The following is a 16,823-nucleotide window of genomic DNA, read 5'->3' as shown; positions in this document are numbered from 1 at the left end:
GTGTGTGTGTGTGTGTGTGTGTGTGTGTGTGTGTGTGTGTGTGTGTGTGTGTGTGTACACATACGTACATGTTGTATATCTATACCCTGAAACTTGCCAGGATAGGGGCCACATTTCAAAGCTCAAAAATACTAACAGTAAGTTAGCAAGTTCAAAACATTGCTTCACTGTGAAATGTTGTCATTGAGGAAAATGTCCCAGAACCCATCAGAGCCACACTGTAGGACAGATGCCTGGAGGGGTTGGTAATGGCTGCCTACTTTAACAGTCTGAGTCTGCAGATGGAAATGGTGGAAATCTGGTCTCTAGCAAAGGGTGAGACTGCCAACAACAAAGTGGCCATGCCTAAGGCCTAAAGCAGTTAAGACAGAGGTGGGAGCTTCTTGACCCAGGCCACATACCAGGAAAAGACACTCAAGGGATGGGGTTCCCAGTGCTGTAAACCACAGAATGATAACAGGGAGACCTGGTACCTTCAGGCCCTGGATTTCCTCTTGGTTGGGCTTAGAAAATCCATCCATCTGCCTTTGTATCCAGATGACCTTGAGGTCCTCCAAATGGCCATCTGTGTCTCCTAAATCTTCAACCCGTTAATGTAGAGACTGCCCACTGGCTTTCTAAATCACAGTGGCTCAATTTCAAAGCAGAAGCAAGGCACCAGCAACCAACCACCTTTAGTTTTCAGGACATTCCCTCAAAACCAGCCATCATCTAAGTGACCTCAGCCACAGCAGGGGCTTTAAAGAGCAGCTGCCCCAGAAAGTTAGGATGCAAACATTGTAGAATTCAGCAGAAGAGATGATGCCATGCTTGTGGGCCCCATGACGTGGACTCATCCTCTCTGTCAAGAGTGTTTCAGAACCCAGGCTGACAGCTGACTCTGGGACAAATTGACAACAGACTTTGGCAGATTCATAATTTCCACGGTCATACCTGGTGTGAGAAGTCCTTCTATATGTGTGTTGCTTTTATTGGTTAATGAATGAAGAAACTGATTTAGGCAGGCCTATAGCAGGGCAGAACGGAGCTAGGTGTGGAAAACTAAACTGAATGCTGGGAGAAACAAGGCAGAGTCAGAGAGAAGCCATGCATCCCGCCAAAGACAGATGCTGGAACTTTACCTGGTGAGCCACAGCCTCATAAAGATACACGGATTAATGGAGATAGAGATGGGTTAATTTAAGATATGAGTTAGCCAGAAATGCAGTTTAAGCTATTGGCCAAATAGTATTGCAAATAATATGGTTTCTGTGTGATTATTTCAGGGTTGAGTAGCCAGGAACAAACAAGCAGCCTCCCTACAACACACACACCCTAATATGGATTTCAGTTGACCATGAGAAATAGTCTTTATGATAGCAGATGGCCCTTTTCAGTATTCTTTTGCACCATATGGCAGGTGGTATCACCTTTAGGCAACAATCCCAGAACCAGAGGCTATTAGAACTTGGAGTGAATGACATTTGAGGTCAAAACCTTTTCTTCCATTGGACAAACCCTTAGATCCATGCAAGGAAAAACCTTACCCTGAGTCATGTGTGTCATTTGTCAGGGTCCTTCACACAATACAAAGGACGTTTACCTTGTTTGATGAGGGCCTCTTGAATGCTACCTCTCCAAAGAGTGCCAAATCTGAGCTACCTGAGTGTCACGGTCAGTAACCACCAGCTCTTACTTCTCAGGGATCCATTCATTGGCACATGTAGCTGGGCTAATTTACTGGGCTCATTTACATGGAGATGGAACAGACATCCCCGTGTGTTCCTGAGAAGGCTGCTTTGTATATTTAATAAAAAGAATTACATGAGGTGTCAGGATATATGGTGATGCTCTTGCCACTGGCCTTTAGAGGCATCTGCATTTAAGCTACCGTTCATTAAGCAGAACAGGAGAATCAGCATTCCCAAACCAGTTAGCCCTTCAGGACTATCCCAGCTCAAGGTAATGCCCCACCCCAGCAGCTGCCAATCCTGGAGTACAAGCCCCTGTCTCCTTTCCTTAACTGATCCGTCAGAACCTCTCAATTGCAGACCATAAGAATCAGGAGGGACTTTGGAGTCCATCTGAAATACAGAAACTGAAGCCAGAGGCATTGTGGGGCTTGCCAAAAAATGCACAGTGGGTGTGTTACAGAACTGGTACTAAAACCCTGTGATTTTTATTCTAATTACTTAATGCTTTGGGTAACAAACAAACAAAGCAATAACTTATATAATTAGGAAAATTCTCAAAAATCCACTGGTCTTTGTTGTTGTTGTTGTTGTTGTTGTTGTTTTTCTGGAACGAGCTGGCAAAGCCACACATGGCAAGGTTTCAAATATCTCCCCGTGAGTGGATGGCTCAATTCATCTCCAGGAAGGCGTTTAGGGTTCTCTCAAACTAAATCTTCTCTTCTGCCAATAAACTGCTCTTTGATGGTTGCTGGAAGCTCCCTGCTGGTGAGAAGGTCTGTTCACAGGCCAGAAGCTACAGTGAGAATGGAGTGAGAGAACACACTAGGCAAGGAGGGAAAGGGAAAGATCACCAGAAAGTTCCTGGAATGTCTCCCAGCACCGTGTCAAATTAGTCTTGTGTTATGGGGGCAATTCATTTAACCACTTGAGGCTTGGTTTCCTTATATGTACAAAGGGAAGCATGTTAGCACGAATGACAATGATTAAAATATCATATCTCCTATGAACTCCATGAACTCACACAAGGTAGTGGCCATAATATATAGTTTCTCCTCCATTTGTGTGTGTGTGTGTGTGTGTGTGTGTGTGTGTGTGTGCATGTCCTCACAATTGTGTGGCAAACATCCAATCACTAAGCTATCTCCTCACCCCTGGGCAGTCTTTCATTGCTATGAGGGTAGATGCTCACGTACTACCTTGGCTTCTGTTATCCAGACATTACTTTGCTCCTTGGGGATGAACTGAGCTGCCTTGACTTGTGGAATTCAAGGAGATGTTGACTACAATTGGAACCCCTTCCTCTCCCCTGTTTTCTATCAACACCCATAGGTAAGAGGCACTGAGGAGTCAGGGGAGATAGTAGAAAGGTCCTTAGAGGCATATATTCTGCCTGACATCAGGATATTTATGTTTAAAACCTATCTTTGCCAATTGCCAACATGTGTCTCAGGGAAAACCATTTACCATCTTTGTTCTTCACTCTTTTCAGCCACAACATAGGGAGAAAAACAGAGATTAGATCATGGGATTTTCACAAGGAAGCATAAATGCAATAAGCATACACTGGATATCTGGTATGGTGAGTACATACAGGTTGACTATGTACTATGTAATGGGTGTCATTGTGGCTGTGGGTACAGTGGATGTATATACACTTGCATGTGGAAGCCCAAGGATAGTGTTGGGGATCATCCTCCCTCACTTTTGCACCAGCTCATTAGTGCTGTGGGATTCTTCTCTGTATGCTGTGAATATGTTTTATTACCATTGGTTAATAAAGAAGCATCTTTCACCTATAGCAGAGCAGAATAAAGCCAGGCAGGAAATCTTAACAGAGATATAGAGAGAGTAGGAGAAGTCATGGGGACGCCATGTAGCTGCCGAAGGAGACAGACACTGGAACCTTACTGGAAGGTCACAGCCTCATGGCAATATACAGATTAATAGAAATGGGTTAATTTAAGATATAAGAGCTAGCTAGGAATATGCTTGAGATATTGGTCAAACAGTGATGAAATTAATATAGTTTCTGTGTGATCATTCAGGTCTGGGTGGCCGGAAACATACAAGTAGTCTCCTTTACAAAATGGCGCCCAACATGAGGCAACATACATTCACATAAAGCCTGAAAAAGCTTTAAAAAACCAAAAAATTGGGCTTCTAGACCCACAAAAATGGGAGTAAATTGGAACTTCTTGGAAGCTGCATTTTTTTTTCAGATAGGCTCTATTTGCTGGTGGTGAGCAGAGGCACAAACCCTTTTAGAGCTGGCTTCCTGGTTTGTGCTGGTGGCGTGAATGGCTTTGACTCTTTCAGGAGGTCCTGTTACAGAGTACTTAAGGGGTTTGTGAACAGCATGCAGCAAGTTGCTTAACAGTGGCAACAGAGACTCACTATCTCCCTGGAGCTGGAGAGGCAAGTGTGGCTCACAATGCTGGCAGTCAACATACATTCACCATGTTGGACTGGGCAGAACCAAAAGGCAAAGCCACAAGCCTAAGTCCTAGCCATACCACTGCTTAGCATTTTAAGAAGTGCACCTGGTCAGAAGATGATTACAGATATGCAAATTCATTTTTTAAAAAAAGACCTCTGAATAGGTCACAGTGTTGGATAAATGTACATGGGCTTAAGAGAGAGTAGAAAGAATAAAAATAATAAAATAAATATTAAAAAATAATGGAGTAGAAAAAGCAACATAAAGATGGAAAATAAACAAAGAGTCTAGACTATGTATATTATTGTATTTTCTTTGAATTTTTTGACTGTGAATGAGCTAAGTACAGAGAGACATTTCATTGTATGGGCTGCTATGCTAAACTAACATATATATTTTAAAGGTATCTTCGAAACTTGAGTCTAAGGATGCATTACTTTGGAAAAGAGGTTCTGCTTTTGTTTCCACAGAGGATGGAAATGTGTGGATTCCTTCCAGTCTAATGTGGTTTGTTGAAACAAGAGCCCACTGAAAGGACTCTGTAAACCTTAAAAATATTTCACCCAGCAAACAGCAGGAAACAATTTGGAGAAAACTATGCCCAAATTCCCAAAATGATTGTTTATAAATGTTTATTTTCATTTTAAAAAGGTAGTAATAAATGGTTAATTGTCACAAATAAGGGGAATATTATATACAGATAAATACATTAGGAAGGTCAGTTTTGTTATATGTATATTTCTATTTTGTTTACAATTAAGAAATACAGATTAATAGATAGTCATCTATAATAATCAAACCTTTAGTCACGTTATGTTCTCTAGATGTACAGAGATATATTTCAGATGGGCAAGTATTCTCCAAACCTTTCAAAGACCTACAGAATATGGCATTTAAAATGTTTTAAGAACTTAGACTTTTCTCAACATGTTTGCTTCTGGCAGCACCAATACTTCAGAGAGGTTGATGGGCATTGAAGAAATTCATTATGGAATTTGTCTTCAATGTGACAAGGCTAATCATTTAGACAGGAATTTGCTGTTGTTCTTGCCTGGATTGCTTGATGGTATGTTATATGAACCAGACATGCAGGACCCAGAAAAGTGACTGCTAAACTTTCCAAAAGATGAAATAGTTCTTCAGGGTTTCTGCTTCACAGAAGAGTCTGCCAGAAATTCTGCAGGACACAGAAGAAAATGGCTGACAAACTGCCAATACAAGTGAAACAGTCTTTCAAATTTCCTGTTCCATGGAAGATTCTGCCAGATACTATGGGCCTATAGGCTGAAGATGTATACTCCAACATTAAAGAAGAACTTTGGATGACTGTCTAGGCAGCACTATGTCTCTGTCAATTCTAGAGTTTTGGAAGTTGCTTGCAATGCACTGCCTGTTTGATAGGTAATATTATATACTTCTTGGGTCTTTGATGGAGCTGAAGACAGACAGTTATAGTTTTCCTTAGTTATGATAAAAGATAAATTATATGTAAATATTATAACTATAATTCTTGCTTGATACCTGTTTTGTTATATGTAATTTTACTATGTTAAAGTTAAAAACATTCCTTTTTGTTTAGACAGAAAAGGGGCGATGATGTGGGATTCCCCTCTGTATGCTGTGAATATGTTTTATTAGCAGTGGTTAATAAAGAAGCTTCTTGACCATGTCAGGGCAGAATAAAACCAGGACAGAAATCCTAAAGAGATATATAGAAAGAGTAGGCTATTTATGCTATATAGCTGCTATACACCAGAAACTTACCAGTAGGCTATAGCCTCATGGCTATACCCAAATTAATAGAAATGGGTTAATTTAAGATATAAGAGCTAGCTAGGAATATGCTTGAACCATTGCCCAAACAGTGTTATAATTAATATAGTTTTTGTGTGGTTATTTGGGTCTGGGCGGCTGGAAATGTACAAGCAGTCTCCTTTTACACATTAAGAAATGGTCTCTCCATCAAACCAACAGATTGCTGTCATGGCTAGCTTTAGGTGGGTAAGTGGTCAGTGGTAGCACTGGATGCATAGTGCTGAGGGTAAGACTGTGTCAAACGTTATTTCATTTAAAGGTGTGAAGGCAAAGGGGTGGGTAAATGTTCATCACTCAACGCTTTCTCCAGAAGACATCAACTGAGATCATGCAACTTCATGCATGGCATTTAATCTGCATAGAGCTCTGTTTCGTAATCAGGAAATGAAGTGGTGAGATAAAGCAATTTCAATTTTCTTCTATAACTATCATGCTAAGACTAATCACCCCCTTTGGGAAGGTAGCCAAAGCAAGTTCTCTAACACGGCTCTCACCAGCTGGGCAGCAGGAAGCTGGGAGCTCTTCCTTCCATCCCAAGCTTAGATGATTAAGGATGGCTACTTCCTCTTCCTGGATAATTTCCTAAAGGGACACTTGGCCCAACAGTCACCTTTGGTATTAATCCACCAGCTGCCATCAACATCTGGCCACTCACTTCATAACACTAAATACCCAACCTGGCCCCTCTCCGCCCCTCACTCACACCTACTGTTCATTTGTCATGGGGCCTGGAACTTGAAATCATTCACTCCCTTCCCATCGTCCTGTGTCCTGGGATGCATCTGAGAACCAATCACTCAACTCAAGACATCTGTTTTGCTCACAATCAAGCTGCAGAGAAGATGGGCCAAGTCTCCTTTAATCAATCAATCACATAAACATTGCCTTGGAGGGAGAGGCGTGTGAGCATGAGTTCACAGAGGGGTGGTAGATGGCACAGAAAGCTTAATTCTCATTTCTCTCATCCATGGTCATCACCATGTTTCCATCTACACAATCTGTAGACAGTAAAGAATGAGACTCTGTTCTTCATCTCAGGAAAAAAAATTGTTGGAAGTAATTAAAAATGACAGGTATACTGAGATTAACAAGCTCATCCTCATTTTAGGAAGGGAAAACTGAGGCATAAGACAGTCTTATGTCTTGGTGGCTTGGCCGAGGTGGTATGGACTTCAGTCTAGGAAAGTAAGAGGGCTGAGGCTTGAGTTCATATTGGTCTTCCAGTTCATGATCTTAGTTTGTAGGAAACACTTATGCGTGCTCTTACTCTCTTTGAGTGTGGTTGTGTTGAAGTGGGAGGTCTCAGACAGAATAAACAAGAGCTCAGAGGACATGGCGAAACTTTAGCAGCTTGTACCACCAGTCAATATGACACCTCTCTAAAAGGATCTTTGTGACTGAGATTCTTGAGATGAGAACCCAGGAGAAAAGCTCTGAGCTATGTGACATCCATGGCAACGGGAGGAAGCTGGTGGACAAGGGAACCTGAGAAGATGCAAGTGCTCCTCTCACTTACTACCATGTCTCTGGAGAGCGGAATCTGCTGACTGTTGCAAACAAGCCTGAGGGTTCCCAGCTGATGACAATAGTGAAATAGATGAACACCAGGCTGCGCTGGCATGTACCCTACCTGTCATATACTGCAGCCCAACTGATGAGATGGGCTAGCCCATATCTAACTCTTACAGTTATGCAGACTCAGAACAGCTAGGAGGGCACACAAAGAAGCCAGGCAATATGTGCATAGCATCTTGAAGACTGATAAGATTTCAACGGATAGTAATTACCAGGAAGTTTGCTGAGAACAAAGGATAGAAAGAGATTTAAGCTGGACATGGAACTAACATTGCCCAACAGTACGATTTTGTGAGTTTTGAAACCATACTATAGTTTATGGCATCATGATTAAAGATAAAATATATTTTCAGGCTGTGAGAGGGAAAACTAGATATTCATAAGTTTTAAGCACAAAACTTTAGGCATACACACACACATATGCATACATACATACATACATACATACATACATACATACATACGTATATGAATGACACCAAAACACAGGATACTACTCCCACTGGATGGAGTTCAGAAAGCACTAATGAAAGACCTGTGCTCTGAACACATTTGTATCTTTCCTCATAACTTTATATTTTTGAGCACTTTATTCACGAACACTGCATCTACATCACCCCTTGCTCCACTTTCCTCTCCTCCCATGCCCCCCAAATTAATGCCCTGCTTATTTAGTCGTTATTGTTACAAGTATAATATCCATGTGCACGTGCATATGTGTGTGTGTGTGCAAACATGTATTATAACCTATTGAGTACAATTGGCTTTCCTCATATGTGCATCAGCCCACGGCTGACTTCTTGGGATTGGGACCTGTGCAGGATGTCATCTGATTCTTTCTCTCTCAAAGACGTTGATCATCTGTAATTCTTTATGGGTGGTGGTGGGGGAAACAGAACCAAAGAAAGCAGGGCTGTAATTGAGCGTAAGAAAACTCCTGAGAATGGGAGTCAGGATCCAGCCGGGATTCCTTTCCCTCGCTGCTCTGCATTTCGTCTTTGGGCAGATTCTAGGAGACCATCAGTGCAGTGATTACGCAAGAGGTTAAAGTGTTAAAGTTGGCAACGAGGAGGTAAAGCAAAAGCCCATGACTCTCAAGCTTATTACCATTGCAATGACCCCAGGAATCTAGATTTTGATGTTCCCTAGGTAGTTATGAGGCACCTCCACTAAGCCTGGCAAGAAGTTCGTCTCTACATGGAGGTTACTGCTGCATATTGAAACAATTCTTGGGGCAACACAACCCTGCTAGGCTGACAGAGACTTAACGATGTCCAATAATGAGATAGGTAAAGCAATAGTTCAGGCTGATGTACGAGGAATTCCATGTGAACGCAGGCACAGAATGAGCCATGACCATGCCTCGACCATAGAGAGGTAAGGTACAGGGAGACGAAGAGGCTGCCTAGGTTTCAGTCTGCACTTCGCCACGGCCCTGCAGATAATCCAGGCACCACGGGGTCTTCCCCTCCTCGTCCAAAAGATGAAGCTATTTGACCATACAGCTGGGGGCCCTAACAGCTCGCAATTCCTATGAATATCTCACCAATGAAATTATTCTAGTCATCTTTCTAAATGGGCTGGCTAAAGTCCTACACAGGAGAGGTCTCTTCTGAGGTGTGTGTTTGCATCTTGAGGTCGTTGCTGACAAAATATTTCATTTTAAGAGGGCTGCCTCCCACGTCCATCAGTCACTTTTCTGCATATGCCTTGGGCACTTCCCTTTCTAGGTTGGTTAGAAATTTTCTCTATACAACAGCTCAGGTGTCTCAAAGTTGTCAAAACAAAACTCTGCACCTCTCTCATGGCTGCTGAATGTAATTCTTGCAGGTTGAGGAGAGGGGAAAAGACTTCCCAACTCTCCACTGGCCATTTCCTCCTAGATATCCTGAAGTTATTCCAAATGTAACTTCTCCGACAAGGATCTAGACACCTGCCCCCTCCCTCTTGATGTCTTGGTTGCCCCCTCTTATCGCTAAATGTTGCTTTTCTTTCTTTGCTTTTCTTCATCTACTCAGTTATTCAAGTGGATGCTCAAGAAAAGGGATCTTTGTTATGACCCCAATGTCCCTCTGTCTTAGTCTCTGCGCTACTGCTGTGAAGAGACACCATGACCAAAGGGTGTCTGGGACTTGATTATAGTTTCAGAGGTTTAGTTCATTATCATCACGGTGGGAAGCATGCAGCATGCCAATAGGTACTGAAACAGTAACTGAGAGCCATATCATGATCTGGAGGCAGAGAGACGCTGGGCTTGGCATGGGCTTTTGAAACTTCAAAGCCCACCCTCAGTGACACACTTTCTCCAAGAAGGCCACATCTCTTAATCTTCCTAATCCTATCAAATAGTGCCATTCCCTGGTGACTAAGTATTCAAATATAGGAGTCTCTGGGAACCATTCTTATTCAAACCACCACAGCCTCCAAAGCCTGGCTTTTATGGGGAGGCTCAGGTCTAAGCCCTGAGAGCACTCAGAAGCAACAGTGTTCTTCTGACCTTGCTGGCCCCTCCCAGTTCATCTACACTCTGCATCACAAAGCTGAACCTGGTCTTGCCTTTGTCTTTGCGCCGTGTTCTCCTTACCCAGAATGCCCTCACCAGTGGTCCCTTTGTGTAGGGTTAAGCCAGCCCCCTTTAGGGAGCGGGTTTTGCCTCAGACGGTTGTGGACTGTTAAATCGAGCACGCGGAGGCTGCGTGCTCCCTTTTTCTTTCCTACCTCCTGGGCTACGCGGGAACCTAGGTTCTGTAAGTTTACCATTAAAGTTGTAAATATTCCTTTATATCTGCATTGCAATTATTTTACGCCGATACACCTTTGGTGTTCATGAAGTCCAAGGCCTAGAGCTTAGTTGTTCCTCTCTCTCTGCAAGGTCTCCCTCCCTGAGTCCTCTAGGAACTGGTTCTTCTACCTCTGTGCCCCAGGGTGGCTTGAGACATGCCTCCACAGCTGCACTTAGCAGAACAGGCAGGCTACCTCTTCCTCCAGAGTCCCTGGAAGAAAGGAAAAGGATCCCATTTGACCTTATCAGTGACATTTAGAACATAACCTGGTGCACAGTGGGTGTTCAATGACGAATGCTCCCACTAATTCCCTGTGTTGCTGGAAACACAGCAAGCGGTGGGGAATGACCTAGGCCATATGAAGATGCAACAATAACCAAGAGAAAGTGCAAGGTTGGAATGAGTAGTAGGGTCCCAGGGTGACAGCTGGAAACCATGCTACAGGACACGGAATATGTGACAATTAGAGATCAGTTAGCCATGGAGAGTCATCCTCATTTCTTCCCTTTTCCCGTCTCTTTTTTTCTTCTCTGTCTGTGACAAGTATTTTCCGTGGGTTTCTCCGGGCCTGCTTTTCTCATATGTATGCTAGTTGGTCAATCATTCTCTGCTCTTTTATGCAGACAGTTTTCCCTTCTTGCCTCTCCTTTGCTCAAAGCGCCTTTACATAAAATGTTCATTCATATTTATTCACTGGCTCCATGCATCTTCATTTTAAAGGCATATGACTAAGAGGAGCATTTTAAACATACTTCTTCTAAGCCAGCTGCTTTCTATTGAATTTTTGTGGGTTGATTTCATTGGCTCCCAGCAGGTCATGGCCTTGAGGTGACAGATGGTCCGTGTTCTTGGGTCTTGTATGACTGCTGGCATTATTGTTCCCTCTGGGACTCGGCGTTTTTGGTGAATGCATCCAGAGGTCTTTTTCTTGCCATCTTGCAGATAAGAATACAGATGTATGAGCTAGGAAATAACTTGATTTCTCAGCTCAGTGGAACAGGGCTGGAGAGGAACACAAAAGGATCTCCTGGACAGGGCAGAAGAGTCACGAAGGAAATTTTCAGCCATGACAATGGCTCATGGAGGAGGCTGGGGGCTGCCTTTCAGTGACGCCAGGCTCCTGAAGGCCGGAATGGCTGACTGTGGGCAGTCATAGTAAATATGTAATTCCAGAAATGTGATCAAACTGACTTCCTGCTCGAGTGCTGAAGTCATTCCCACAGGGGAACTGGAGAGTCCTTCTGTTTCCCACTTCTGATTCTGTGTTAGGTTAATTTTTTTTGAGAGATAGATTTAATTGACCCAGTCTTTTCAATCAAAGAAATTGATACATTAACAAGTCAGATGGTGGTGGTAGCGGGGAAAGTAATTAAAAAGTCTAATTTTTCTCTCCAAAAGCACCAGTCCCCAAATTAGATTGGTCCCTCTGGTCCCAAAAGAAGACAAAGTTTCAATAGAAATTTATTCAAAGGCCAACAATGTCTTCTTATGCTCGGGTGTCAGGAGGAATATTTCACTTAGTGAGATTGTTGTGAGTTTGGTGGGGGTGGAGGACATATGATGGTTTGAACTTTATTCTTAGGGATGACTTAACAAAGACCAACTGGATTCCTTAAAATAAGAAAATGTTATTCTCCCATGGATCTGGGGCCAGATCTTTGAAATCAAGCACCCATCAGGCCCATGTTGCCTTTAAAGGTCTGGAAGAGGCACCAATCCATACCTTTCTTTTAGCTTGTATTCCTGCCAACATCCTTGGTCTTCATTGGCATCCAAAGCATGGCTGCAGTTTCTGAATTCTCAGTCACAGGATATTCGCCTGGTGGATATCTGTGTCTGTGGTTTCTCTACTTATAAGTCCAGAAGCCACATGACACCTGGGCACAGCGAATCCCTGTGTCATCGTTTAAACTTGATTACAGCTGCAAAGATACTGTGCTAAATAAAGTGTCATTCACAGGTACTGGGGCCTTAGGACTTGAACATCTTTTGGGGTAACACAATGCGACCCATAATAAGGACCACGGTCTGAAATGGAAAAGTAAGTAAGTATATAAGATTGTTTATAGCGCCAAGTGACACAACCCACATGCTTCCTGGGAGGTGAATTGCCTAGCCTGCCAGGAATGGTTTCAATTCCGAGACATCAAATGTTTGTTCTACAGATAGCCAAGGTTTTAGACACCAGCCTGATCATTCAGCTCCAATGCTGGGTCATTTAGGAAGAGCTCTCTGTGGCCCAATTTGAAACAGCTTTGTGATGTGTCAGAACACACAGCATGGGATGAGAGAATCTGAGGTTTTTGAGTTCACCCCTCTGTAGCTTAAGAGCCCTACGAATAAACTCCTTCCGCTTTCCATTGACATTTCTGTAAACCTGGAAAATAGAATAATTTCCTACCACTGTAATTTCATAATGACATTTAAATGAGAAAAAATGCATGGGAGAGGATTTTGTAAAGTACCACAGTTTTGAAAAACAACAAATGAAAATACCCTTTGTCTCTGTCACCTGGGGAAGAATCTTTAGACGTTCTGTTTAAAATATTGATCCAGGGGCTGGGGTATAGCTCAGTCAGTAGGGTGTTTTGCTCCACAAGTAGGAGCAAAATGCCAGCATGATAGCCCATGCATAGAATCCCAGCGCTGGGGAGGCGGTGACAGGAGGGTTACTAGGACCCAGTGGTTAGCCAGTCTAGTCTAACTAGGGAGCTCCAGACCAACGAGAGAGCCTGTCTCAAAAGATGTAGACAGTGTTCCTAAGTATGACAACCAAGGTTGGCCTCTGACATTCACACACATGCGCTTGCACACACATGAACACACTGGTGCATAAAACATGCAAACATATGGTAATAAAATAAAATACCTCATTGATTCCTTATCTCCAGAGTGGGCAAACATGAGAGTTAAAGTTAGGAAGAGCACCATCTGTCTCTGTGACTCTAGAACCCAAGGTGATCAGGCTTCCTTTTGCAAGCCCGACTGTATTCTTAGAGCATCCTGGGGGCCCTGATGAAGGACATTTGTAGCTGAGCTCCAACTCAGAGGCTAATCCCTCAGCCAAGCCCATAACTAAGTCCACAGACCTAAGAGCCAATGATAAAAGGAAATACGGGGAGGAAAAATCTGTCTTCATATGTCCTCCCTGTTTCCAAGCCTTTGGAGAGGAATGTGCAGCTCTCAGCTCCCCATGATAAAATTAGCGGGCTATCGTCATTCAAGACAGAGGCCAGCGAGAGCTGGAATCTGATACTGAGTGCCACTGAAGAGAATATATTTTATACAACATAAAAGGCCCCGACGTAAATTAGAAGAAATATTGGAGGCCTTCAAAAAGGTAGGTCAAACTTTTTCCTCAAGCAGATAATTACAGGCAGGGGGTGAGTAAATCTTATTAGCCTCTTTCTACCTCGTCTCTTCCCATAAAACACCAGCAAAAAGAAAGCCACTCTCCACTCAGGGTGGACAGCTTGCCTGAGAGAGGACTGGCTTGTCGCTGTCAATCACGTCACCCACGGGTGGCTTGTTGATGCTGCTCTCGCTGCCCCCACCTGTCCACCAGGATGCAGCCTAAGCCAGACAACGGAACTTGAAGTTCCTCAGTACGCTGACCAAGACTCCATGGTCTCTCTCAATCTGAAGAGCTACCCCTTCGGGCAGTAATTTTCCAGTCAAATTTCTCTGCCCATGTTTGAGGACTTAAAATTAATGAAGTTGTTAACATTTCTTAAAATGTCTTTCCTGGCAGATGAAAGGTATGGATTTATCACCTACGAGCCTGCTGGCCTTTTTGATTCATAGACATGTAGGCTGAACCCCCACAAAACACCCTTGGGAGCTAGCAGTCTGGCCCTAGGTCTGCCATTAGCTTTCTCTGTGACAGGTCTCAGGGTGAATCTTCAATGTCACTCGCTGGCAAAGGGATTAGCTGCCTACAGAATTATTTATCTGGCCTATTAACTCTGAGAGGTCAGGGACCAGTCTTCTGGACTTTTGAGTTTGCATCAGCTCCAGCATCCGGCATGGGGCTAGCCACACAGCTATGGAGATGGAAGTGTAAGTCTTGATGGAGGTCATGCAGTCTCCCTGAGTCCCACAGAATTAAATACAGCCAAAAGATAGAAAGGATCAGAAAGCATCACTATAGTTCATCAAGGAGCCACCAATCCTTCTCCCATGAATCAACACTAGTAATGGTGCTGACGGTGACACTTTGGTCCAGCATTTGGACTCTAACTGACCTATGGTTTGAATCTACTCAACAAAGAAGGGAAATCATAAGGTTCTGGGCCATGAGGACAGTTTGAAAGAGATCTTAAGAAACATCTTGATCTATATTTTGCCACCGTTATCTCAGCCTTTCAATGTACTGACCAGGAAGGCGGGGCTCCGAGATAGGAAGTGGGTTTACCAAGTGCAAGTGGTAGGTAATTGGGTCCTCATAAGCCCCCATGGCTTTCTCCCTCTTTCAGTGGCCTCTGTAGGGAACCAATAGTTGTTTTCTATGACACACATGAGCTAGACTTTTAGACATTCTAAACTTCATTAAAGTTTTCCTATAGAGACAGTGAATGAATCTGAGCGGGAACTCTGAGCGTTATCTGAAGACCAGTTATAGTATATATCTGGCGACCTTGGTGACAACACCAACTGCACAAAGGACCAGCTTTCAGTTATTTACAGATACTTGGTCTTATCATAGGATGGCATTCGTGTGTGCGTCTGGTTTAAATAAAATCATGAAGCAACTGTGTGTGGAATCTCCCAAAGAACCACCGAGTCTTCCCTCCCCCTAGGGATACTTAGGAGTGGCAAGCTGCATCTCAGCTCAGAGTAGAATCCCAAACTGCCCATGGGGGTTTTATGTATTTCTTTCTTTCAATTTGAAATTAAAGGTGCCATTAATAAAAGCCAAGACTAACTGTGTAATAGGTGAGGGGAGGGGTGGCAGGATTCCGACTGGAGGGCTTCTACAGGGGTGGAACATCTCTGTTAGGTGTGCTTTAAATAGGTTAGGCCCAAGGGCAGAGACTAAGAAGCAGGAACAGGTAAATATGCCCAGAAGGGCATCTAGAACTCAGCGTTGTACTGGGTTCATAAATACTTAATTGAATTAGGTCTGATGAGAGAATTCTGTATCAGGAAGCCTTCTGCATCCATTCATCATACATAAATAAGCCTTTAGCAGTATCTTCCAGGGAAGGAATAAAATGGGGGCATAAACATAGCATATTACCTGTCCTTGAGGGGCTTATACTAAGAGAGCTGAAGAAATGAAGGTGCTCCCTGGAAAAGTCACAATTCTCCTCTAACCCTGATGTTCCAATGACAGAGCCCCCCCCATGGCAGGCTTTCAGGCTGAAGCTCTGAGAATGAGCCAACTTCCTGAGGGCTCACAGTACAACAGCTCACAGAAGGAGTTGGTGGCCTCTTGGGGGAAGAAGACTGTAAGCAAGGAATTCCAGCTTTGTGGCTAGAGCGCCCACTGTGAAGATTAGTTCCTGCATCTGTAAACACTGGAACTGGACCAGTTCTCTTGACCTCTGAGGCTGTTGCGCAATCAAGTGAGCAGAGATAATGTCGAATAACCTGTCTGAGAGCAGAAGTTAGCCAGATATGATGGAGTCACTGAAGGGACCCTGGAAGACCTGTGCCCTTCCTAATCACAATCCCCTCTTAGGAGAACAAGAGATGCTAAAGTCAGAACTTTAAATCCAAAAGCTACAATCAGATATAAATAAATGTTCCATTGAAGGAATGGTGAAGGGATATCAGGACTCCATGTGCCATGTGCTTGGAGGATGGAATATGGGAACCACAAAGCCCTTGGCTTCCTCCAGGACTCACAAGCAATATAAACATCTTAGTTGAATGGTCTGATGGTATTCTTGAGCATCCTTGCGGGACAGAGGGTACAGTGGATGTGATCTGCTATAGGAGACTGAGGGACTCCTGGATCACTAACGATCACAAATGGAATCTCAGACTTTCTGTAACAATAGTGATAGTGTATCACAGACAACCATCAAACATACACTTACCGTATCGGCTGCGATGGGACAGAAAAGGAAAGGAGTCTTTCATTGTCCAGGTCAGATTCCACACAAAGTTATCAGGAGGAGAAGGCATTCCTTTGGGTGACTCCATGGAACTGTGACCTGGACACAAAAACAAAGGAGAGAACACTGACCCTTGTGTTTAGGACAGATCTTCGAGTTGTCGTTAGATAACGGTTCAAACAGAAGTCCATCATAGGCTTCCATGACACTCAGCAGAAAGATGAGCCAAAGAGGACCAATCAGGGCACAAACAGACTGAGCTGACTGTGGCACTGTGATGTGCATTTTCTGTCAAGCGGAGCCATATCTGAGGAGCCTGAATACTGTAGGAAGTCCATGCTAAGGCTCTCTGGAAGATGAACTAGAAGCCAGGCGGCTTAATGGCTCAGTCTAATAGCTCTATCTGAAGTCTGTTCTGCTGGTAAGAATTTGTGCAACTTTATAGGGAACTTCAATTCATCTCTTTCAAATACTGCCT

At 43.5% G+C, this 16,823-nt stretch overlaps 1 protein-coding gene across 1 annotated transcript in view; it reads right to left on the bottom strand.

The window, feature by feature from the left end:
• Positions 1–16,823, bottom strand: part of Alk (ALK receptor tyrosine kinase) — a 739,399-nt gene that overhangs the window by 503,809 nt on the left and 218,767 nt on the right. The window contains exon 2 of the mRNA XM_013354040.2: positions 16,328–16,444. Coding sequence (XP_013209494.2) covers positions 16,328–16,444 — 117 coding nt within the window. The remainder of the gene's footprint in view (positions 1–16,327; positions 16,445–16,823) is intronic.

The sequence above is a fragment of the Microtus ochrogaster genome, unplaced genomic scaffold, assembly GCF_000317375.1.
Source record: "Microtus ochrogaster isolate Prairie Vole_2 unplaced genomic scaffold, MicOch1.0 UNK26, whole genome shotgun sequence".
Lineage (NCBI taxonomy): Eukaryota > Metazoa > Chordata > Mammalia > Rodentia > Cricetidae > Microtus > Microtus ochrogaster.
This window is presented reverse-complemented; position numbering and strand designations above follow the sequence as displayed.